The 19,636-nt window shown below is 46.0% G+C and overlaps 1 protein-coding gene across 4 annotated transcripts; it reads left to right on the top strand.

Moving 5' to 3' along the window:
* The first annotated feature begins 1,587 nt into the window (after positions 1–1,587).
* LOC307070673 (circadian locomoter output cycles protein kaput-like) lies at positions 1,588–19,434 on the top strand. 4 transcript variants are annotated; one of them, XM_079729256.1, is made up of 23 exons: positions 1,588–1,690; positions 3,167–3,329; positions 3,749–3,837; positions 4,119–4,178; positions 4,526–4,674; positions 5,412–5,503; positions 5,734–5,823; positions 5,991–6,111; positions 6,484–6,597; positions 7,882–8,000; positions 8,391–8,473; positions 8,732–8,838; positions 10,087–10,234; positions 10,832–10,907; positions 12,072–12,216; positions 12,595–12,698; positions 12,942–13,154; positions 13,402–13,536; positions 13,669–13,872; positions 14,708–14,871; positions 15,493–15,622; positions 15,941–16,069; positions 16,759–19,434. In XM_079729256.1, exons 3-23 carry the CDS (start codon positions 3,821–3,823, stop codon positions 17,041–17,043), a joined length of 2,685 nt encoding a protein of 894 aa, XP_079585382.1. In that variant the 5' UTR covers positions 1,588–1,690; positions 3,167–3,329; positions 3,749–3,820; the 3' UTR covers positions 17,044–19,434. The 4 variants fall into 4 exon arrangements, with proteins under 4 accessions (XP_079585382.1, XP_079585379.1, XP_079585380.1 ...); XM_079729253.1 differs by having other exon boundaries at positions 15,938–16,069; XM_079729254.1 differs by having other exon boundaries at positions 1,655–1,700; positions 15,938–16,069.
* The last annotated feature ends 202 nt before the right edge of the window (positions 19,435–19,636 follow it).

Raw genomic sequence — 19,636 nt, 5'->3', positions numbered from 1 at the left:
CTACCCAGAGAGCCAACTGCCCACTGTTTTTATAGACATGTCTGGGCGACTGGGGGCCAGCTGACAGGAGCACTACAGTGTGGGGGTCCAGGTGTACCAGAGAGAGTTAGAAAGTGGGGCATCTGGAGCAATTGCGCCGGCACGCATTAATGTGCACATATAGAGAGACACACACACAAACCCAAACACCCAGACATTCACGCACACACACACACACACATACATACAAACACGTGTACAGGCATCACGAGACACATATATATACAGGCCCACACACACACACCGGCATGCATGCACACACGCACATGCACACACATGCAAACCACACTCACACTCAAACACACATGCTCGCACACACACACACACACACACACACACACACACACACACACACACACACACACACACACAAATAATATGTTTAATATGAAAGTCTCCTGTTGTCTTTGTGCTTGTCCTCAGATCTGCTGCGCATGCTTTCTCCTGAGTTTCTCCGCCAGGACAGTGGAGATTTACAGTAGGTGTCATCAACTCAGTCACCACACTGAAACTTACTCAAAACCCCTCAATGAAAGTGACTCTTGATGATTTTTACCATTGGAGTTGTAAACAGTGTGTATTACATCTAATGTAGTGACCATGAAGACCTATGGGCCTATTATGGCCTTCAACATAAATATAATTTATAATGTCTAATAAATACAATGTGCTTTACAGGTTGTGTTTGTGTGACATTCAAATCGACCAGACAAGAAAAGTGATCTAGTTTGGCTTTTTAAAAGCAACATATAAATACATACAAACAGGATAATTGAAAAAAAGCATCCATGGCCAAAAGTCTCCAATAACACGCATACAAGCTTTCCAAACGGAAAATCTAAACAAACGTCCATTCATCACAAAAAAGGAAAAAGAAAAGAACGGGTTATGTCGTGAGGAGAAAATGGCGCAGGTTTAACACTACAGATCCTCTCTATGGTAATATTATCCAGGGGGGACCTCGACACGTTAAAGCAAAAACGTCACGGGCTGTAGCCGCTTTGATTGGACGATGATTAAAGAGGGAAACCCTCTTGCATAGGCAACCCTGGGACTGGCTGAACGTGACAATCTGAAACTGACAGTCAAATGCCAGCTTGGGAATGTTAATCGTCAGAGGGTATAAATTAATGCAGCATTGGTTTAGACGATCTATAACGTAACGTTTTCGATTCCTAGGAAGGAAACAATATAATGTACGGCTTGATCCTCTGTATATGCAGGGTAAAATGAATCATGAACGTTTATTTCTACGTGAATTATATGTGTATTGTAAATATTTCAACACATTTATATCATAATATGTATATAACTATTTAAGTATACCGAGTCAACGGCTTATAAGTATTACGTTTTGTAAATGGTTGTTTGCGGTCAAACATTTTTTATCAAAATGCCAGAATGTGAAAAACAATATTGGCAATTGAAATCAGCGCGGAGCCGCAAATGCCAAATGGATATTTTGATTTATTAAGATAATAAAGCAACTACTGTACTTGCAAAATAGTGCGCCCTACTGTCGCTATTGCGCATGACTGTACATCGTAATATGAAGTAGGCCTCTTGTTTTTCTTCCCAACCCGAAGTCCTGCCCCCCGATGCAACGTTTAAATAAGCAAAACACGGAGCCTGCAATCGATTATCCGGGAAGGTAAGAGCTTGTAAGAGCTTTAAAATACACCCAATGTCAACGACGTGTTTTTATTTTGAAACGGCAGCGCGGTTATGGCAAGTAAATAGTTTTTTTAGCGTGCGGAAGCGATCGGACTGCAGAGGAGGCTTCGGGACTGTTTCCGCACGCTGGAGGAGAGCAGGGCCCAGTGACCCACATTCAGAGAGTCCCTGCGCACGGGCGGCCGAGCGTGTGAATACCTGCCTCTGTGAATGTGTGTGTGCGGCGGTGTGTGTACATCTGCCGCGAAAAAGGTTGTGACTAACGCTTCTTTTCGACATTTGACGGCGAGAAACATGGATTGTTCGTGCGGTGTTCGCTATGATCCGTCTATGGCAGGATGTTTTGTCACGTTTTCTCGAGGGGACCACTGGCCAGCGTTACATTTGGAAGATTATTTGCGGCCAATGTCAGCGGCTTGCGTGACAGCTTGAGAGGCTCCCGGCCAGCTTGCGGATAGTGAACCATATCCTCACGTTTCGTCAGTAATAGGTTAACCATTACGTCGTAAATCATATTTATGCCTCCCGTGGAGTGGGAACGGAGCCAGTCGTTTATTTATACATGTGAGTTAACTGTTACCTGGACCGTTTCGGTCCGGGCTCAGTTAGCTCGCTAGCTAGCGTCACGGTCCGTACTGTTTGGTTGTATAACGAACACCTGTGGATCAAACTGGCCACACTGTCCTCCTGTGCGTATCTGTGTGTGTTTTGGATGTGCGTGGATACTGTCGCTCTACCACGCGATAGTACAAACCACCAATAATCGCACCACAATCAGAGCCGGTTTGAGTTAATCTGGTTCAATGACAGGGAACACGGTATAAATAACTAAATGACGCCCTAGATTACCCAAATGGCATTTGATCATGATATCTGTTATAACACAATCACAGACGTTGTCAGGTAATGCTAGTGAACACAACGCGCTGAGCTCTGACGTGTGTCACTGAGTTCGTATATTGTGCTTCAAAGGTGTGACACTCTGTTGTCAGGATACACACTTGTAAGTTAAAGAGACGTCTCTATAATTGAAAAGATGCCAACTGACCCAGGAAGTCCTACCAGGGAGTCCTACCAAGCTGACACATCATGTCATTACAAAAAAAACAATATATAGGTCAATGGAAAAAAAGTGGGTCAAAGGTGTTTTCAAGTATTAAATGATGCTGAGTGAATAATTTCTGGCTTCTAATCAACCTACTGGCCTTTACCAGTTGATTTGAATACATTTTTATCAATTAAGTCCCTTCTGGGTAGAGTCATTGACTTTTACAACCTTTTATTTTTTTAACTTTTTCATTAAGTCAACTCTACATCTAACTGTCTTACGATTATTTGTATGGTTCTAAAGTGCTCATTTTGATGTTGTTTTATAACTTGTGATTCTCATTGTAAGGCATCCTACAGTTTCTGACCCATTTACCCTGTGTGGCCCGCTACTCTTTTCCTTCAGTCAGATTGGCCGGGCAGTCATGTCCTGCCCGGGGGCCGGCACCATGTCACACCCCCAATGACTTTAGAGTCATCCTGGATGAAAGAGTCTGCTTTGACCCCTGTTCTTTCACCATCAAGAAAAGTACCTCTGTAACTGGCCCTTCGCACAGACTGCAGTGGGGGTGAGAAACTACTACTACTGGCTCTAAGGGATCATTGGGTTGGAGCATCACACTGTCACCATTCGGTTCAACTGCGCGTCACATATTTTGTAGGTTACACTATCGTTTTGGGAAGGAAGTACAATTTAACATGGTCCAATTGTTAGTTTGTATGTTCAGAATGTAACCGATTATATTTTTCAGACTTCTACGTGCTATAGAATATAATATACATTCAGAGGGTACTTTACATTATCCTCTGTAGAATATGTTTTATTTTACAATTGTACATCTCTATACACATTTTGTTTTATTGACCCATATCGTAGCCCTCCACCAAAATGTGTGTCAGATCCAGACACTCAAAGAAAATAAAATGATACCACTACAAACAGGGGCCACATAATCAAAAGTCTGACAGTGTGTCTGCTTTCCCCCAGGTGCTCTTCCAAATGCCTACCTCACGACTAAAGAGCCAATCACTGCAGCGTCAACTCTGAATAACAGCCACAATGACATCTAGCATCGGGTATGCTCCGCCACCTGCAGCTAGCGCACCACCATTCCTTCACTGTTTCATTTTTATTTCTTTATTTCTTTGGTTTCGACCAAAATTCATCCTCAAGCCTATAGCATGTAGGAATAGCCTTTTGTAGCCATGACCCACCATTGGCTGTTATTAACGATGCATGTCTGCTTACCAATCTTCTGGTAATGTAATTACACTCACATGTGTTCCTATGCTACTGGAAGAGCCTCAGTTAAGGAAGTAGATACTCAGCACCTGTCTGTTTGTGTCTCCCTCTTTAGGGATGATTGTAGCATCTTTGATGGGTTGATGGAAGAAGATGAGAAGGACAAAGCAAAACGGTAAGGAGGTCATGTCCTTTCCCGTTCGAGCATGCAGACACAAGCTCCCTCACACAAGCTGCATGCTTGCGGTATGCCAACCCAGCAAAGTCATCTAGTTCTCATCCTTAATTCAAAAATATTCATAATTTAAGGTTTAATGTTTTGTTATTTTTATATGATAATTTGAAGAAAATTGATAAAAATGAGTCAGGCATTTTGCCTACTTCATTCAAGTAGGCAAAATGCCTTGTTGAGTATTCTTCTTGCCCGTGCGTTTTACATGAACCCTAGTCGACATAGCAACCCACGCCCCCTGCAGCTAGCCTGGGGTCGTCCTCATCACGTGGTTGTGTTTCACGTTGCAGTGTGTCCCGGAACAAGTCGGAGAAGAAGCGGAGAGATCAGTTCAATGTCCTCATCAAGGAACTCGGCACCATGCTGCCTGGCAACACCAGGAAGATGGACAAGTCCACCATCCTGCAGAAAAGCATAGACTTCCTTTGTAAACACAAGGGTAGGCACCCGCATTCGTCCCTCCCCCTCGTGTCATTTCCTGTTTTCAGTCGAGATGCCGTCTCTGAGCCGGTTCATCGGCTCGCTGCGTACTGCTCGATGAGCCAATGGGTCGCTTGTTTGTGGACGTCTGGTCAACGCAGCTATGGTCGTGGCTTTGATTCGGTTTTATGGAGCGTTTTATGGAGGGTTTACAGTTTAATCACCATGGCTGTTTTAATAGCATGGCCCATGTATTATTTTCTTAAGCTCTTGTTTAACCTATTTGGTCTACATGGTGTTTTAAGGAGTTTTGTAATGACAAAATAATTAAACCCTGTTCGGTTGTTTTGGTTCATAAAGTCTCTTATATTGGATTATAAAAGATATTGCTGAATATCTATTGGACATTTTTCAAGGCAGGAATACAAGGTATTAAATTACAGAAGATAAATGATAATTGCTTATTGGTGTTTATCGTCTCTCTTTGACATTATATTTAGACAAAATGAATGCATTCATTTAGTTATACACAGGTTATATATAAGTACTTCTAGACCTGGTTTGGAAATTATTTAAATGTTGTGATTGTACCACATACATGCCAATATTGTATAATATAGTACAGCTCTATACAACATTTTACATTTGGATATTGAGCAAAAGGCATACATTGTAATTAAGTTAATACATTCTCCCATATCATGCTGCCCCAGTGGAAATACCTCAAACTAATTAGCACCTGCTGTTTTCCATCAGAGATCACAGCCCAGTCGGAGTCCAGTGAGATCAGACAGGACTGGAAGCCTGCGTTTCTTAGCAACGAGGAATTCACCCAACTCATGCTGGAGGTCAGACATGAAATGACTGCTTATTCTCTGTTTATGTTCACATCCTTGTTGCTGTAATTCACTCCTAGGCATCTCATCATTGGATTACGATGTAATTAGTTAATGAAATGAAGGAAAAAAAACAATTGTCTAATTGTAATTTTAAAATAGGTTGTTTAAAGATCATCGCTGTTTGTGGTTCTCCTTTGTGCTGTATCGATTTAAAAAACGGCTCCTGTTTTGTTTACCAGGCACTGGATGGCTTCTTCATAGCAATAATGACTGATGGAAACATCATCTACGTCTCCGAGAGCGTGACCTCACTGCTGGAGCACCTACCGGTCGGTCTCAAATAGCCGCTCAAACAATGTTTGTTCAAGTCTGGTGACCTTTTGGTTTGTTTACCTCTCATCCGGACTACAATTTGAGTGCGTGTGTTTGTGTGTGTGCGTGTGTGTGTGTGCGTGCGTGTGTGTGTGTGTGTGGTTGTGTGCGTGATGTCCGGCAGGCGGACCTGATGGACCAGAACCTGTTAAACTTCCTGCCGCTGGGAGAGCACTCTGATGTCTACAAAGCTCTGTCGACGCACGCCGCGGACCCTGAGAGCCATGGCTCCGATTACCTCAAGAGTCAGTAGCTCACTACACTGGAAAGCTCCTTTACTCACGCGTTTGCATGTTGGAGTGGAGACGCCAGGGATTGGAGGAAAGCTGTAGATCCTGTCACCTCAATGCAGAAGGCTTTGGGTTGTATTCCTGAAACCCAGGATTTAAAATAACTTCCCTCAGGTTATGAATGAAACACAACATTACTAACATAACTGCTCTGGTTGGCTCTTTTCCTGGTCAGAGTCAGACCATTCTGGTTTTTAAAACCTGTTTATTATTCATAAATCTATTAATTGCTTTTGAAGTTTGAAAGTAGGCTGTTTTAAAGGCACTGCTGTTATGTATGTTACTGCTGTTTATGAGTGTGGTTTTTCGGCTTTGTGTTCTCCCCAGCTAAGAACCAGCTAGAGTTCTGTTGTCACATGCTGCGAGGAGCCATTGACCCGAAGGAGCCCCCTGTCTATGAAAACGTCAAGTTCATCGGAAACTTCAAATCCCTAAACAATGGTACACTTACCTGATTGCATTTTCAAGTGTAAGTTAACCCCCTGTTTCAGCTTGAATTCGGACTCTGACATTTAAAGAAAAACAAGTGTTTTGGGCTGCGTGATCTAGGAAGGACGGGGCTTGTAATTCCCGTAGTTACGACCCACACAAACATTGTGATATTTCTTTTAAGTTAGTACCATCGTTGTGTATGAGTGTTGCCACACACACACACACACACACACACACACACACACACACACACACACACACACACACACACACACACACACACACACACACACACACACACACACACACACACACACACACACACACCGTGGTGTTAACCTATAAGTGACTGTTGAAGCTTATCCTATCACAGACGCGGCCATCAACATCACAGAAGCGCTGCCAAGACAGAGCTTCACACATCCACACACACCTCGCCGCTGGTGTCCTTTCCTGGTGGCACTGCACTCGGAGCACAGTGCAACGCTCACCAAGGCGTTGTCAGAGACGGGCAATAACATAGGACTTTACTCTGGTTTTCTCTCAATAATGGCCATATTTGAGTAACAGTGATATAATGGCATTAATTGCTATTTTGCCGATTAAATAAGACATTACCATGTTTATGAAAAAAAAAAATTAAGGTTCACTGAAAATTTCAGCACGTCGACCAGATGTGAGTAGTTGATGATGGTCTGTGAAAGCAAAAAAAAAAAAAAAACATGAAGCCATCACCATATGAATTGCTTATTACACAGCTCTTCTCAATGCTGTGGAACACTCTGTTCACTTGCATGGGTCTTCACAACTTTGGATTATTCACCGTTGCTAAGCAAATAATGACCATTGTCAAGGAAAGTGGGTTTTTTTTGCCGTCTTTTGTAACACTCCGCAAGTAGTCCGGTAATCAACCCCAGCGTACTCGGTTTCTAAGCGAGTTCAACGTCTTTGGCGGACTATTTCTCTGCTGATCAATGCTACAAATGCGGATAACAAATAAATAGTAAAAAGACACACTGTGTGAAGCTACGTTTTCGTTTTGGCAAGTAGCCGTGTAATAAGCGGGATAATGTATCGAATGTCGCCGGTCATTATCGAAAATAAGCTTAGTTTCCCGATAATGACCGGCGTTCTATACATTATCCCATACATAACACATTCAAGACAAAAATACAAAAAGTCGACCGATCTGTGTCAACGTTTTTGGATCCTCTTCTCCGAAGCAGCGAGGGACGGGGTGTTATCAATCTGAAGTGTGCCAAGCCTCTATGTCGTCCCCCGTTTGTTGTGCAGTGCCCAACATGACAAGAAACGGTCTGGCGGGGGTGCTGCAGAGATCGCTACAGCCTGCCTTTGATGACCAGGTCTGCTTCGTAGCCACTGTGCGACTGGCTAAGCCTCAGTTTATTAAGGTACACACATGCACGCAAGAACACAGACCCACAGACCCACACACCAGAGCATGCAAGCACACAGCCTCCAAAAACACACACACAGACACAAACACAACGCTTTACAGTTGTTGGGAGATTAGATACTTGCTGTAAGGGTGCTAATCTCAGGCTCTGCCCAAGGTGAAACGATCATAGCTTATTGTTTCGCTTTGCCCAATGACCCAAAGGTTCCACAACGTAGTATGTAGTCTCCTCACACTGATTGGATGATGCATTCGTAGTTCAGCTGTTCTGCTGGTTTCTTGTGTTTCTCTGTGTTTGGCTGTTTCCTCAAGTGTCTCTATGTTCTGCTGGTTCCTCATTGTCTATGTGTTCTGCTGGTTCCTCATGGTCTATGTGTTCTCGTAGGAGATGTGCACGGTGGAGGAGCCTAACGAAGAGTTCACATCCAGGCACAGTCTAGAGTGGAAGTTCCTTTTCTTGGACCACAGGTAAACTCCACTCAACCCCCATTGATTCTGTCTCATGCAATACATACAAATATACAATGTCAAATCGTAACACAATAGCACACAAAATAGTGACAACATGTGTGTTTGCTTTGTCTTTAAGATATATTATTTTTTGTGGTTTGTTAAATATAAATAGAAGAACAGAACTAATATCAAATGTGTCATGACAAATTATCCAGGAGTACACTCGTTATGGGTCCATCAGTTGATGTTGATCATGTGATTTCTCCTCGCCAGGGCTCCACCCATCATAGGCTACCTGCCTTTCGAGGTTTTGGGAACATCGGGGTATGACTATTATCACGTGGACGACCTGGAGATACTGGCGAAATGCCACGAGCACTGTGAGTGTTGCATACACACCGCCTTACAATGGCCTTGTATTCATTAACAAATGTTCTCCTGTATCAGCTCGCTCTGTATCGGCCTTGTGAAGCCAAATTATTTTTGCGCTATGGGTGGCTGCTTTAGAAATCACAGATGGCCCAGTCTGATAGCGCAGTGTTGGACTGTTGCGCTAGCCCACTGCAGTCCTTCTCCGTCCACACCTGCCGTGCCATTAATACTACACCTTCTGCTCTGACTCATACTGATGCTCAGAAATCCTCTTCTTTCCCTGGCTCCACTTGAGTGTCTGCGCGCTATCTTGCCTCAGGTGGCACGCCAACCAAACCTTGAGTTATATTCATGTCTTAGCAGTGATGGGCTGTTGGTGTTTGTTGTAGGAAGCTTCATTTCTTGGCCTGCAAAATCTGCCTCTCCCCAAAGACATTTTATTTATGCCAATGGCTGCACGTGGATTGAAAAGGGAAACAAGCCATACTTCGCCTTTTCCTACATTTGTGAAAGCAGCTGCAGCTAAAGTCTGACAAATTGTCAACAAGTGACGCAGATCAGAGGAGCACATTTATGTTTGTTTTACTAGAGAAATAAGTGCCTTAGGTCCACTACTAATGAGGTTCTGAGAACTGAAGGGACTACTAGGCAATGAGGCTCATACCGACCAGCTGCAAACAGCATGCGTATAGTGGCAGTTAATAAGCACTTTAACAAAAGAGCCTGCAATTCCCATTAGGCTACTGTAGCTCTGTTGAAGCCAAGGTACTGGGACGGTGTCATTTAAGTAATGGTTTAAAAGCCATGGTTGGTTCATAAACTTTTGAAAATGGAATTTGATTGCTTGCTTCCATGTTTTTCAAATGCTCAAAAAGCTTACTTTCATTTGTTCATAATATCTTTCCTTTAAAATGGAATACCTGCCTATAGATTCATTATGCTTTTGTAGTCTGTAATTGGAGCAATTCATCTATGCTAGGAATTATTTTTGATTCTGCGAAAGGTCCTGGTGTTTTATAAACACTTTCGTCAGTCAGGAATGATCTTCATTTTCTATCGAATTACTTTTTATATAAGTTGTATAAATATATGAGTGATGGACTGAAGTACTTTGAATTATTGACAACATTTGAATGAATGAATTCTGGTGTGGACCAAGCATGCTCATAAGGGTACATTCCCCCACTTCTGGTTCAAGTCGCCCTCTCTGTGAACCTTCCTAAGTCCTCCTCCCTGACTATCTGGCCCCTATGCAGTGATGCAGTATGGCAAAGGGAAGTCGTGTTACTACCGCTTCCTGACCAAAGGTCAGCAGTGGATCTGGCTCCAGACCCACTACTACATCACCTATCACCAGTGGAACTCCAGGCCAGAGTTTATAGTCTGCACACATACGGTTGTCAGGTATAGACCCTCAAATGCGTCTCCCCTATTTTCTTTTCTTATCTTCATGGAAACACCCATTTTTACAATGAATAAAAATTCACTGTGACTGTGACAATATTGCAATATCCATAAGAAACAACAATGTTGATCGGTACAGTCCGATTATTTTACGAAAAGGTCATCCTCGTTTGACTCAATTGAGTAAGTAATTTATCTAATTGATTCCGCAATCCCCTTGTGTCCCTTTTATTTTTTAATCTATAATCTTGCTAGCTGGCTTTTCTAGACGACTGATGCGAGGACTTCAAATGTCCCATGAACCCTGCATCTCATTTGCTTTTCTGTTTGTTTGTGTGTCCTTCCGTGTGTCTATGTGTCTGGCCATCTGTGTGTCTGTGTGTGTGTGTGTTTGTCTGTGTGTGTGTTTGTCTGTGGGTCTGTCAATCCGTCTGTGTGTCTGTCTGTCCATCTGTGTGTGTGTGTGTGTGTGTGTGTGTGTGTGTGTGTGTGTGTCCGTCCATCCATCTGTGTGTGTGTGTGTGTGTGTGTGTGTGTGTGTGTGTGTATGTGTGTGTCTGTATGTGTGTGTGTGTGTGTGTGTGTGTCTGTCTCCAGCTATGCTGAGGTGCGGGCCGAGCAGCGCAGGGAGCTGGGGATCGTGGAGTCTCCTCCAGAGGTCACTGCTGACAAGGTGACCCATGCATTCACTGCCTCCTCTCAAACACCCACACCTTTCAATACGAGCAGTCCTGCACTTGATGTAGAAACCCTGGACGGATCCAGAGGGTTTCCTGGACAGAGTTGATTTGGGATCACGTGGGGTCATTTGTTGCCTCATTAGATGAATCCAAAGTGTCTTTTCATGTTGTCTCACCCAAAATATAATCAATGTAAATACCTGACTGAGTTGGGGATATCCCCTCGGTGATCCTCAAGCTCTGTGTAAGCCTCGCATTGGGACAAGATGGCAAGATGACAAGGAAAACCAGTCAGAAAGTTTATGAGCGTTCGTTGTGTGTTTTATGGATTGTGACAAAGACCGCCATAAAACAGTGGAGAGAAGCCAGTTGGAGACAGCAAGCTATGTTTGCAACAGGCCGTCTAGACACTGTCTCCTTCTTGATATTAGGGAGTTTATTTAATATCCACAGCCTGGAACGCAGATGAAGGTCGTCAGCTGCTCATGGGAGGGGAGTTCTGATAAAACAGATGTTCTCTGAGCCAATCAGCAGCATCGCAGCATCACCCAGACATCGATCAGGAAGTCTGGCAAAGACTGTATCGGCATGGACTGAGAGTTTCCTCTGTCCTGGACGCTAACGATGATACATACATCCATAGTGCTTCCAATGTGCGCAGTGGTGACCTCACGATTTTAGGTCCACCTAATCAGTCAACAGGGCTGAACATATGTGACCATTAGAACTGAACATGTGATCATACGTACTGTCATGTCCCAGCATCGCTCCATCCGTTTGTAGTAATACGTGCGTTAGGCCTTTTAAGGTTATTCTCAATTGAAACTTTACTACTTATTATTTAACTAATACTTGGTAATATTAGTCTAGTTGTACACTAAATATATATACTATATCTATATATCCCTTTCAGAGATCTTCTCTGTTGCTAAATTCCCTTTGTGTGTGTGTCTGTCGGTCTGTGCATTTGTGTGTGTCTTCGTGTGTCTGTGTGTGTGTGTGTGTGTGTGTGTGCGTGTGCGCGCTTGTGTGTATGTGTCTGAATGTATCTGTTTTTGTGTGTGTGTGCGTGTGTGTGTGCGTGCGTGCGTGCGTGCGAGCTTGTGTGTGTGTGTGTGTGTGTGTGTGCGTGCGTGTGCGTGTGTGTGTCTGTTCAGAGCCAGGACTCTGAGTCTGAGTCCCAGCTGAATACTTCCAGCCTGAAGGAGGCGTTGGAGCGCTTTGAGCCCAGCCAGACGCACTCCGAGTCCTCCCGCAGCTCGCACAAGTCCTCCTCCCACATCTCCGACAACACATGCACTTGTAATTATGCACACACACACACACACACACTACAAAACCTTTGTCTTTCTCTCTCTCACACACACAAACAAACACACAAACACGCAATATCCCACTCTATTTCTATACCACCCACACACACACAATACACCATAACACACACACACACACGTACCACCAAACACACACATACCCACGCAATATAAAGTCACACACACACACACAGACACACACACACGTAGCAGCCAGGGTCTCCAACACACAGACGACCCATGGCTCTAGTGCAGGGCAGGGGGTGACCTGGCGCCCACACGAGGGTCCGTACTGCAGGACGGGGCCTCAGTGTGTGTGCGGGGGCGGGCTCTCATGATTGCGTCCCGGTGTCTCCCGCCTCCCCAGCCACGGCCTCCAAGCTGCCCATGGACACGGCCACGCCCCCCCGGCAGTCGTTGGCCTCCACCATGGAGGTGGCGTCGCAGCGGCGGTCCTCCATCAGCAGCCAGGTGACAGCCAGTCAGGAAGACACCGATCCCAATGATCGCAATTGTATCGTTACTATTAATATGTCGATATTTGTGATCAGAGCGATTATTTGACCCGTGTATTTCACGTGGTTGGATGTTGTTTATTCACCTGTAGTATAAATAATTTCCACAAAAATGTAAACAATGTAATGGTTGGTAATGGGCTCTCCAAAAGGCCCGGGAGCGGTTTCTAACAGCTTTTGTTGTTGTTCTTGTTCGTAGTCCATGAGCTCTCAGACCACGAGTCAGAGTGTCACTCCAGCCATGATCAATCAACAACAACAACAGCAGCAACAACAACAACAACAGCAGCAGCAACAGCAGCAGCAGCAACAACAACAGCAGCAAACACAACAACTACAGCAGCAGCAACAACAACAGCAACTGCAGCAGCAACAACAACAACAACAACCCCAGCAACTCCAGACGGTACAGGTGGGACATGACGTGTGACCTTGACTATATGTGTGTATATTACACAACCTTTAAAGCAAGGCTAGGCAATTGCCAGGAACCAGCCTCGGTAAGCTCGATTTTTGGAAAATGTTCCTACTGGAAACATCCGGTCCGAGCCGACAGCCCCGATGATATTGTCAAGGAGTTGTTCCCCGAGTAGATAGGGGCCGGCTCCAACCAAGAGGGCCGGCCACCCTGTAACGTGCCGGAGTCCCGCCCCCCCCAGGTGAGCGCCATGCAGCACCTGAAGGAGCAGCTGGAGCAGAGGACCAGGCTGATCCAGGCCAACATCCAGAGGCAGCAGGAGGAGCTGCGCCACATCCAGGAGCAGCTGCAGAGGGTCCAGGGCCCGGCTGTACAGGTACCTGCCCCTGCCTCTCTGTCACCGCCGCCACCACTGTGGCCACACAGGGGTTTCCGGTTTAAGTGCCGGGAATAATAGTATGCGTGTGTGTGTGCCGCCTGCTGAGAGGGTCTGACTCCCTGGCCCCAGATGTTCCTGCAGCCGCCACAGGGGGCCTCCATGAACGTCCAGCTGCCTCAGGTGGGCTCGGTCCAGCAGACCACCACGCTGACCAATCAGATCCAGCAGATCCAGCAGAGCGCCACGCACACAGGGAGTCAGCAGATCACCCTTCAGCCACCTCCCCAGCCCACCCAGCAAACCTTACAACAGCACACCAACACCCTCGCACAGGTACACGCACACACACACACACACACACACACACACACAGCAATGTGAGGCACTACTTCGCACATGCTCACTGTGTGCAGTTAGCATGCGCTCCTCATGTCCCCTTCAGGAGGTCTTGTGATTCCCCTGCAGGGAATGATATGCATGTTGAGACAAACCACACCGAAAATCAAGACACCATAACTAAAAATATTCTCTGAGAATGACACATTGTGCTCCCAGTTGGGGGAGGGGCATTTTTGGGGGTGAATACCAGAGCTGGGGGACTCGACTCACATGACTTGACAAGAGTCACATGGCTTGACTCAAGTCACATGATTTGACTCGAGTCACAAGGCTTGGCTAACCTTGAAAACAGACTGGACTTGACTATGACTTTGTATTCATGTCTTTGGACTTGACCTAGACTTCGGAAAGATACCTAAAGTATTAGTATTTCTAGGGATATTGAGAAGTTAAAGAGTCGTAGAGCGGAAGATATCTTAAAAAACATTCCCCACCCACCGATATGACTGTGTTGTTGCTTGCTATAGTCCAAAGAAGTCCAGGCGGATTATATGCAAAAGTCTTCGAAATAGTACTCTTAAGACACGTTTTGACTTTAAAACACAGGATATTCCATCCACTTTGGCGAATGTGTGTAAATGTCATCTGCACGTGCGCGAGTATGTCGGAAAAACATGTATTGTAATTTGTATAAAAAGATATGAATACATATGTCAGTAAAGATATATCAAAAAATATCCATTGAGAGGTGGCTCCTCGGCCTCTTTCTGGAGAGGGCCAGGGGCCCAGCAGGGAGTGAGGTCACTGAAGTGATGACGATGCCCCCCAGACCCAGGCCCAGCCACAGGGCTCCGTGTCCACTCCCCTCTACAACACTATGATGATCTCCCAGCCGGGGCAGCCCAACCTGCTGCAGATCAGCACCAGCCTGCCCCAGACCAACCCCCAGCAGGGCACCACCGTGACCACCTTCACTCAGGACCGCCAGATACGGTAGGGTGGCGCCCACCCTGCCCTCAGGGGCCCTTCTCTAGGACTTCCGGGTCTGGGTTTTGGTGTTATGATTTTATCTGTGATACATTGCAGGCATCTGTTTCTGATCAAACGTTGGTCTTCTTACAAGTACTAATAGGAAAATTAAGAATACACAGCACACGCACGCACTTATGCATATATATATATATATATATATATATATATATATATATATATATACACACACACACAGACACGCTTAGATTGAGAAAGTGAATAACTAAACAATGGAAAAAGACAGTTATCGCATGTAAGCTGGGTTTAGTGCTGCTGGCAGTAAACCCAAAATAGATATTATTTTTACACAGAAATATGTCTTGATATGATCTTCATAGGCATATTCTATGCCATGTTATTACGGTCGCTGAAATTTTCAATGTCATTTTGAGAAACAGGAGTAAAATCGTATGCTCTCCTATGTCTCTAAGCTGCACGGTGGCGATTCTGCCCTTTAAATTGAAAGGCTTGATTGATTGAATAATCCCCTGTTGACAACGTGTGTTGCTCCTCCCCCTATCCTCGACCCCGCCCCCCTGTTGTGACTCCTCCCCCTGCTGCGTGCTACGGGGGCGTGTCCAGGTTCCCCGCGGGCCAGCAACTGCTCACCAAGCTGGTGACGGCGCCCATGGCGTGCGGCGCGGTCATGGTGCCGACCTCCATGTTTATGGGCCAGGTGGTCACGGCCTACAACCCCTTCGGAGGACAACAGGTGAGGGAGAGAACAGCCACAAGTTATAGCCATGGGGAGCTGTCCGCAAACAAACCTTGCGTCACGACGACTATAAAGACTTTGCTCTGCAAGGCGACGAGTCAAATCAAGATTGGGTTCCGGTGCATTAAGGAGAAGTGCTTGTAGATTTAAAGCCTCTTCACACTTCATCGAATGTCCCTCTTCAGAGTTTTGCAATAAATCTAGGAGAAATTGGAAGAAAGTGCGTCCGTTCTCCATTCCCCCCACTAAGTACAGTGGCGTATGCGTGTGTCCACGTTGGTTCCTTATCTAGTAAGTTCTGCCTTCCCTCAGCAGGCTGGACAGACGCAGACCCTCACGCTTCAGCCCGCACAGGCCTCCCAAGGCCAGCAGGACAACCAAAACCAGACCACCCTGGTGACCCAGAGTCAGCAGGGCCAGCAGCAGCAGCAGCAGTTCCTCCAGGTGACCCACAGGGGGCAGCACACACTGCTGAATCATCCTGATGTTTGTTACGCCCTCTGTTGTTTTTGTGTATGTCTGTGTGTGTGTCTGTGTGTGTTTGTCTGTCTGTGATTGTGTGTCTGTGTGTGTTTGTCTGTGTCTGTCTGTCTGTCTGTATGTGTTTGTGTGTCTGTCTGTGTCTGTCTTTGTCTGTCTGTCTGTCTGTGTCTGTCTTTGTCTGTCTGTCTGTCTGTCTGTGTTTGTTTCTGTCTGTCTGTTTGTCTGTGTTTGTGTGTGTCTGTGTGCCGTTATGTTTTTTTTTATTGTAGCTATTTGTCTGTATCGTGTCCTTTACACAAATGATCATTTTAAAGAGGATGGGGATGCCGGCCGTGTACATTTGGGGCCAATATTCTACCACCAGGTGTAAGTCTGATGAGCGGCTACAAGCCGTTTCTAAATCTGCCCTGCGACATGGTGACATCACATGGGGGAGTGTCCACCCAGATGTAAAATGGATGGATCAGCCAACCACTTGCTACAGTCCACTGGGTAGGCTGGTGTATTGATCTGTCCATCAGTCATCTGAAGGCCACTCCCACTTGCGGTGTCTCCATGTCGCCGGGCAGATTGTGAAACTCTGTTGATAATCTGTAGCCTTTCGATAATCCCCCATCAAATCTCATATTCCATCACCGTTCCGTCGCCAGGGAACCCGTCTTCTCCACGGCAACCAGTCCACCCAGCTCATCCTGCAGGCGGCGTTCCCTCTGCAGCAGCAGGGCACCTTCACCCAGGCCCCACAGCAACAACAACCACAACAACAACAACAACAACAACAACAACAACAACAACAGCAGCAGCAGCTACCACCACAGCAGCATCAGCAGCAGCTCCAGTCGCTCCACCCGAGGCACCAGCAGCAGCTGAAGGTCCAGCCCCAGAAGCAGCAGAAGGTGGCCTCCTCACACCGGACTGACGGTCAGCCTCAGTAGTGAGGCCAGAAAGCCCCCCCCCCCCCCTTCTCTCTCTCTCTCTGTCTCTCTACCTAAAGCTAATATGTAGGGGAGGAGGGGGCGTGGTCAAGGTATAACAAACTTCCATTTTTTTCCCACAAGTGGGCCGTCATTTCTTTTCACTTTCTTTTCCCAGCCTGAAAAGAAATGAACTGTTAAGGAGGAAAAGTAGGAACACGTGTTGCCATGGCAACCCTGCTGGATGAGACGGAACATGCCTCCCCCCCCCCTGTTCCCTGGGAGGAAAAGGCTGAAGTACGGTCCCTGGTCTCTGAAAAGCTTGACGAACACACAGAGAACGCATCATCACCATGGTAACGAAAGACTGTTTTTAAAAGGCTGGGTCGCGGTTGGACCTGTACAGATTTACTGTATAATAAAGAAGACTTATCTTTGTAAATAATATCCATAGCCTAACAGGAAAAAAAAAAAAAAGAAATGTAGTATTTTATATGATTGCATGGAACGAAATAACTATGTACCTAAGCTTTCATCGGTCGGTTTTTATGGAAAAAAAGTAATTGTACTTTTTATTTTATTTTTAGTGTGTGTCGTGGTCAATGACGGAGGCGGGGCTGTGTTCTCCATAGCCACGCCCCTTTCCCCCCCCCCTCCTTTCCACACGCTTTGTGTCCTAAATCCACCCTAACTACACGGTTACTATAGAGGGTAGTGGGCTGCGGCTGAAGGCAATGCGAAGCAGGATGATCGCTGTGTTCAGTGGTCCCAAGTGCCAATAACAACATAATTAACATTTATTTTCTTCTTCTTTTGGATAACTATTGAAAGGAGTATATATATATTTCCATCAGAATATAACCCAGAATTAAATGTGTGTGTGTGTGTGTGTGTGTGTGTGTGTGTGTGTGTATGTGTGTGTGTGTGTCTGTTTGTGTGTATATATAGTAGGGATTATTTTTTGAAAGTCAGAGAGCCCTATACAAGACGCAGTATATCTTCAACCCCCCCGGATTATATAGCACTTAATGTGGTTGTGTACAGTAAATCACTATCCAGACCCGGTTCTTTGTAATCTCTGTGCATATGTGTGTGTATCTGTGTGTGTGTGTGTGTGTGGCTAGGGGTATCTTTGAGAAAAGAGTTCTTGCAAGGAACATAGGTCTGTTTGTGCGTGCCTGTTGGTGTGCTCTTGCGCGTGCGTGAGTGCGTGTGTGTGTGTGTGTGTGTGTGTGTGTGTGTGTGTGTGCGCGGGCCCGCCCGATAGCCCATGGTGTCTTACAATAATTGACTTAGTAAGCTTTGGTAGAGTTCGGTGGATGGTACTTGTATTCTCAGGAATGGTGAAAGGTTAGCTTCTGCCTCAGTGTGGAGAACAAGAGAGGACAGGGCCTGACCCCCCCCCCCTCCCCCCCCAGAGCCCCTTATGTGGGGATGCGTTCAGCCAGGAAAAACCCCCGGTCTTCTGGGGCCATCCTCGACCCGTCCTGTCGCTCCCCAGGACCCCGCCAGGACCTCATGCAGTACACGCCCGCTCTCTGTCGACAGCAGGGGGACGGCTAGCCAGGCCAGGGCCCAGGTCCTTTTTCTGATCCCACCCCCAGTGGCATCGGGCCTGACGACCCACGTTCACAAACAAGTTGTAAGCCATATCAAAAACGGAGGGGCCTTGGATCGGAGCAGGGAAATGTTAAACGGTGGGAGAAGGAGGGCTAAAAACATGGGAGTGGTTTTTGGTGTGGGTGATTCGGCGTGAATGTGTCTCTGAGCTTTCGTTGGTGTTTGTGCTGTTCGGTGTCCTTTTAGTCTACTTGCTCTCGTCACTCGTTGGGGAAGGGGGTGTAGTAGGCACGCCGGTGGCGCCGCGTCGTCGCGGTGATGTTCTCCTCATTGGGGGAAAGGAAAGATGTTAACCCAAAGAATCCCATTGAAGGAGACGACTTTATGTTGAGGCTACAGCTAACGGCATTGTTTCAACTGGAAGTGTGTGACATGGGGCCGTCGCTTTGTACGAGCCCCTGCACTGGGTTAGGTAAAGGCTGTCTGGGTTTTTTTCAACTGGGATGTAAAGGAAAGCATTTTTCTCCTTCTCAAATGGGGAACTGAGGGGTCAGTTGGTTCCCCCCACCCCCAAGCGATAGCCAATCAGTTCTTGCGTTGCAGTAAAAAGAAAGATACAAATTTATTCAAGAAACTTCCTCTTAGGGTTAGAGTGTTGGAGGACGGACTAGCCCGGGTGTGGCATCGCTCCACCCGAATGTGTTTGTGTGTATTTGTGTGCGTGTGTGTGTGTGTGTGTGTGTGTGTGTGTGTGTGTGAGAGAGAGAGAGTAGCCACATGTGTGGGTATACGAGTCACTGTAACCAGTTTTAGCTTCCTAGCAATGGCAACAGATGAATGGATGTGAACGAAGCAATGCAAAGCATCACTACGAACAGGTTCAACGAAAACGGGCACTTATTTCTGTTGTTTTTTTTTCTGGTTTCGAGTCAGGTGACCTATAGAATAGTAAAAGACACAGAAACGAATCACATCAGACTACGAATTAATAGAGATCCTTCAGGATGTAAACTGTGAGCGGGGAGTGGGGATTTCTTTGAGGGGTCAACGAGAG

The sequence above is a fragment of the Pollachius pollachius genome (genome assembly GCF_949987615.1).
Source record: "Pollachius pollachius genome assembly, chromosome: 2".
Classification (NCBI taxonomy): domain Eukaryota; kingdom Metazoa; phylum Chordata; class Actinopteri; order Gadiformes; family Gadidae; genus Pollachius; species Pollachius pollachius.
The sequence above is the reverse complement of the archived record's forward strand: the minus strand, read 5'-3'. Positions and strand labels throughout refer to the sequence as shown.

Coding starts and splice junctions, on each gene's coding strand:
- LOC307070673 (XM_079729253.1), top strand. Junction 5,824..5,990: donor CACTGCTGGAGCACCTACCG/GTCGGTCTCAAA, acceptor GATGTCCGGCAG/GCGGACCTGATGGACCAGAA. Junction 6,112..6,483: donor TGGCTCCGATTACCTCAAGA/GTCAGTAGCTCA, acceptor TGTTCTCCCCAG/CTAAGAACCAGCTAGAGTTC.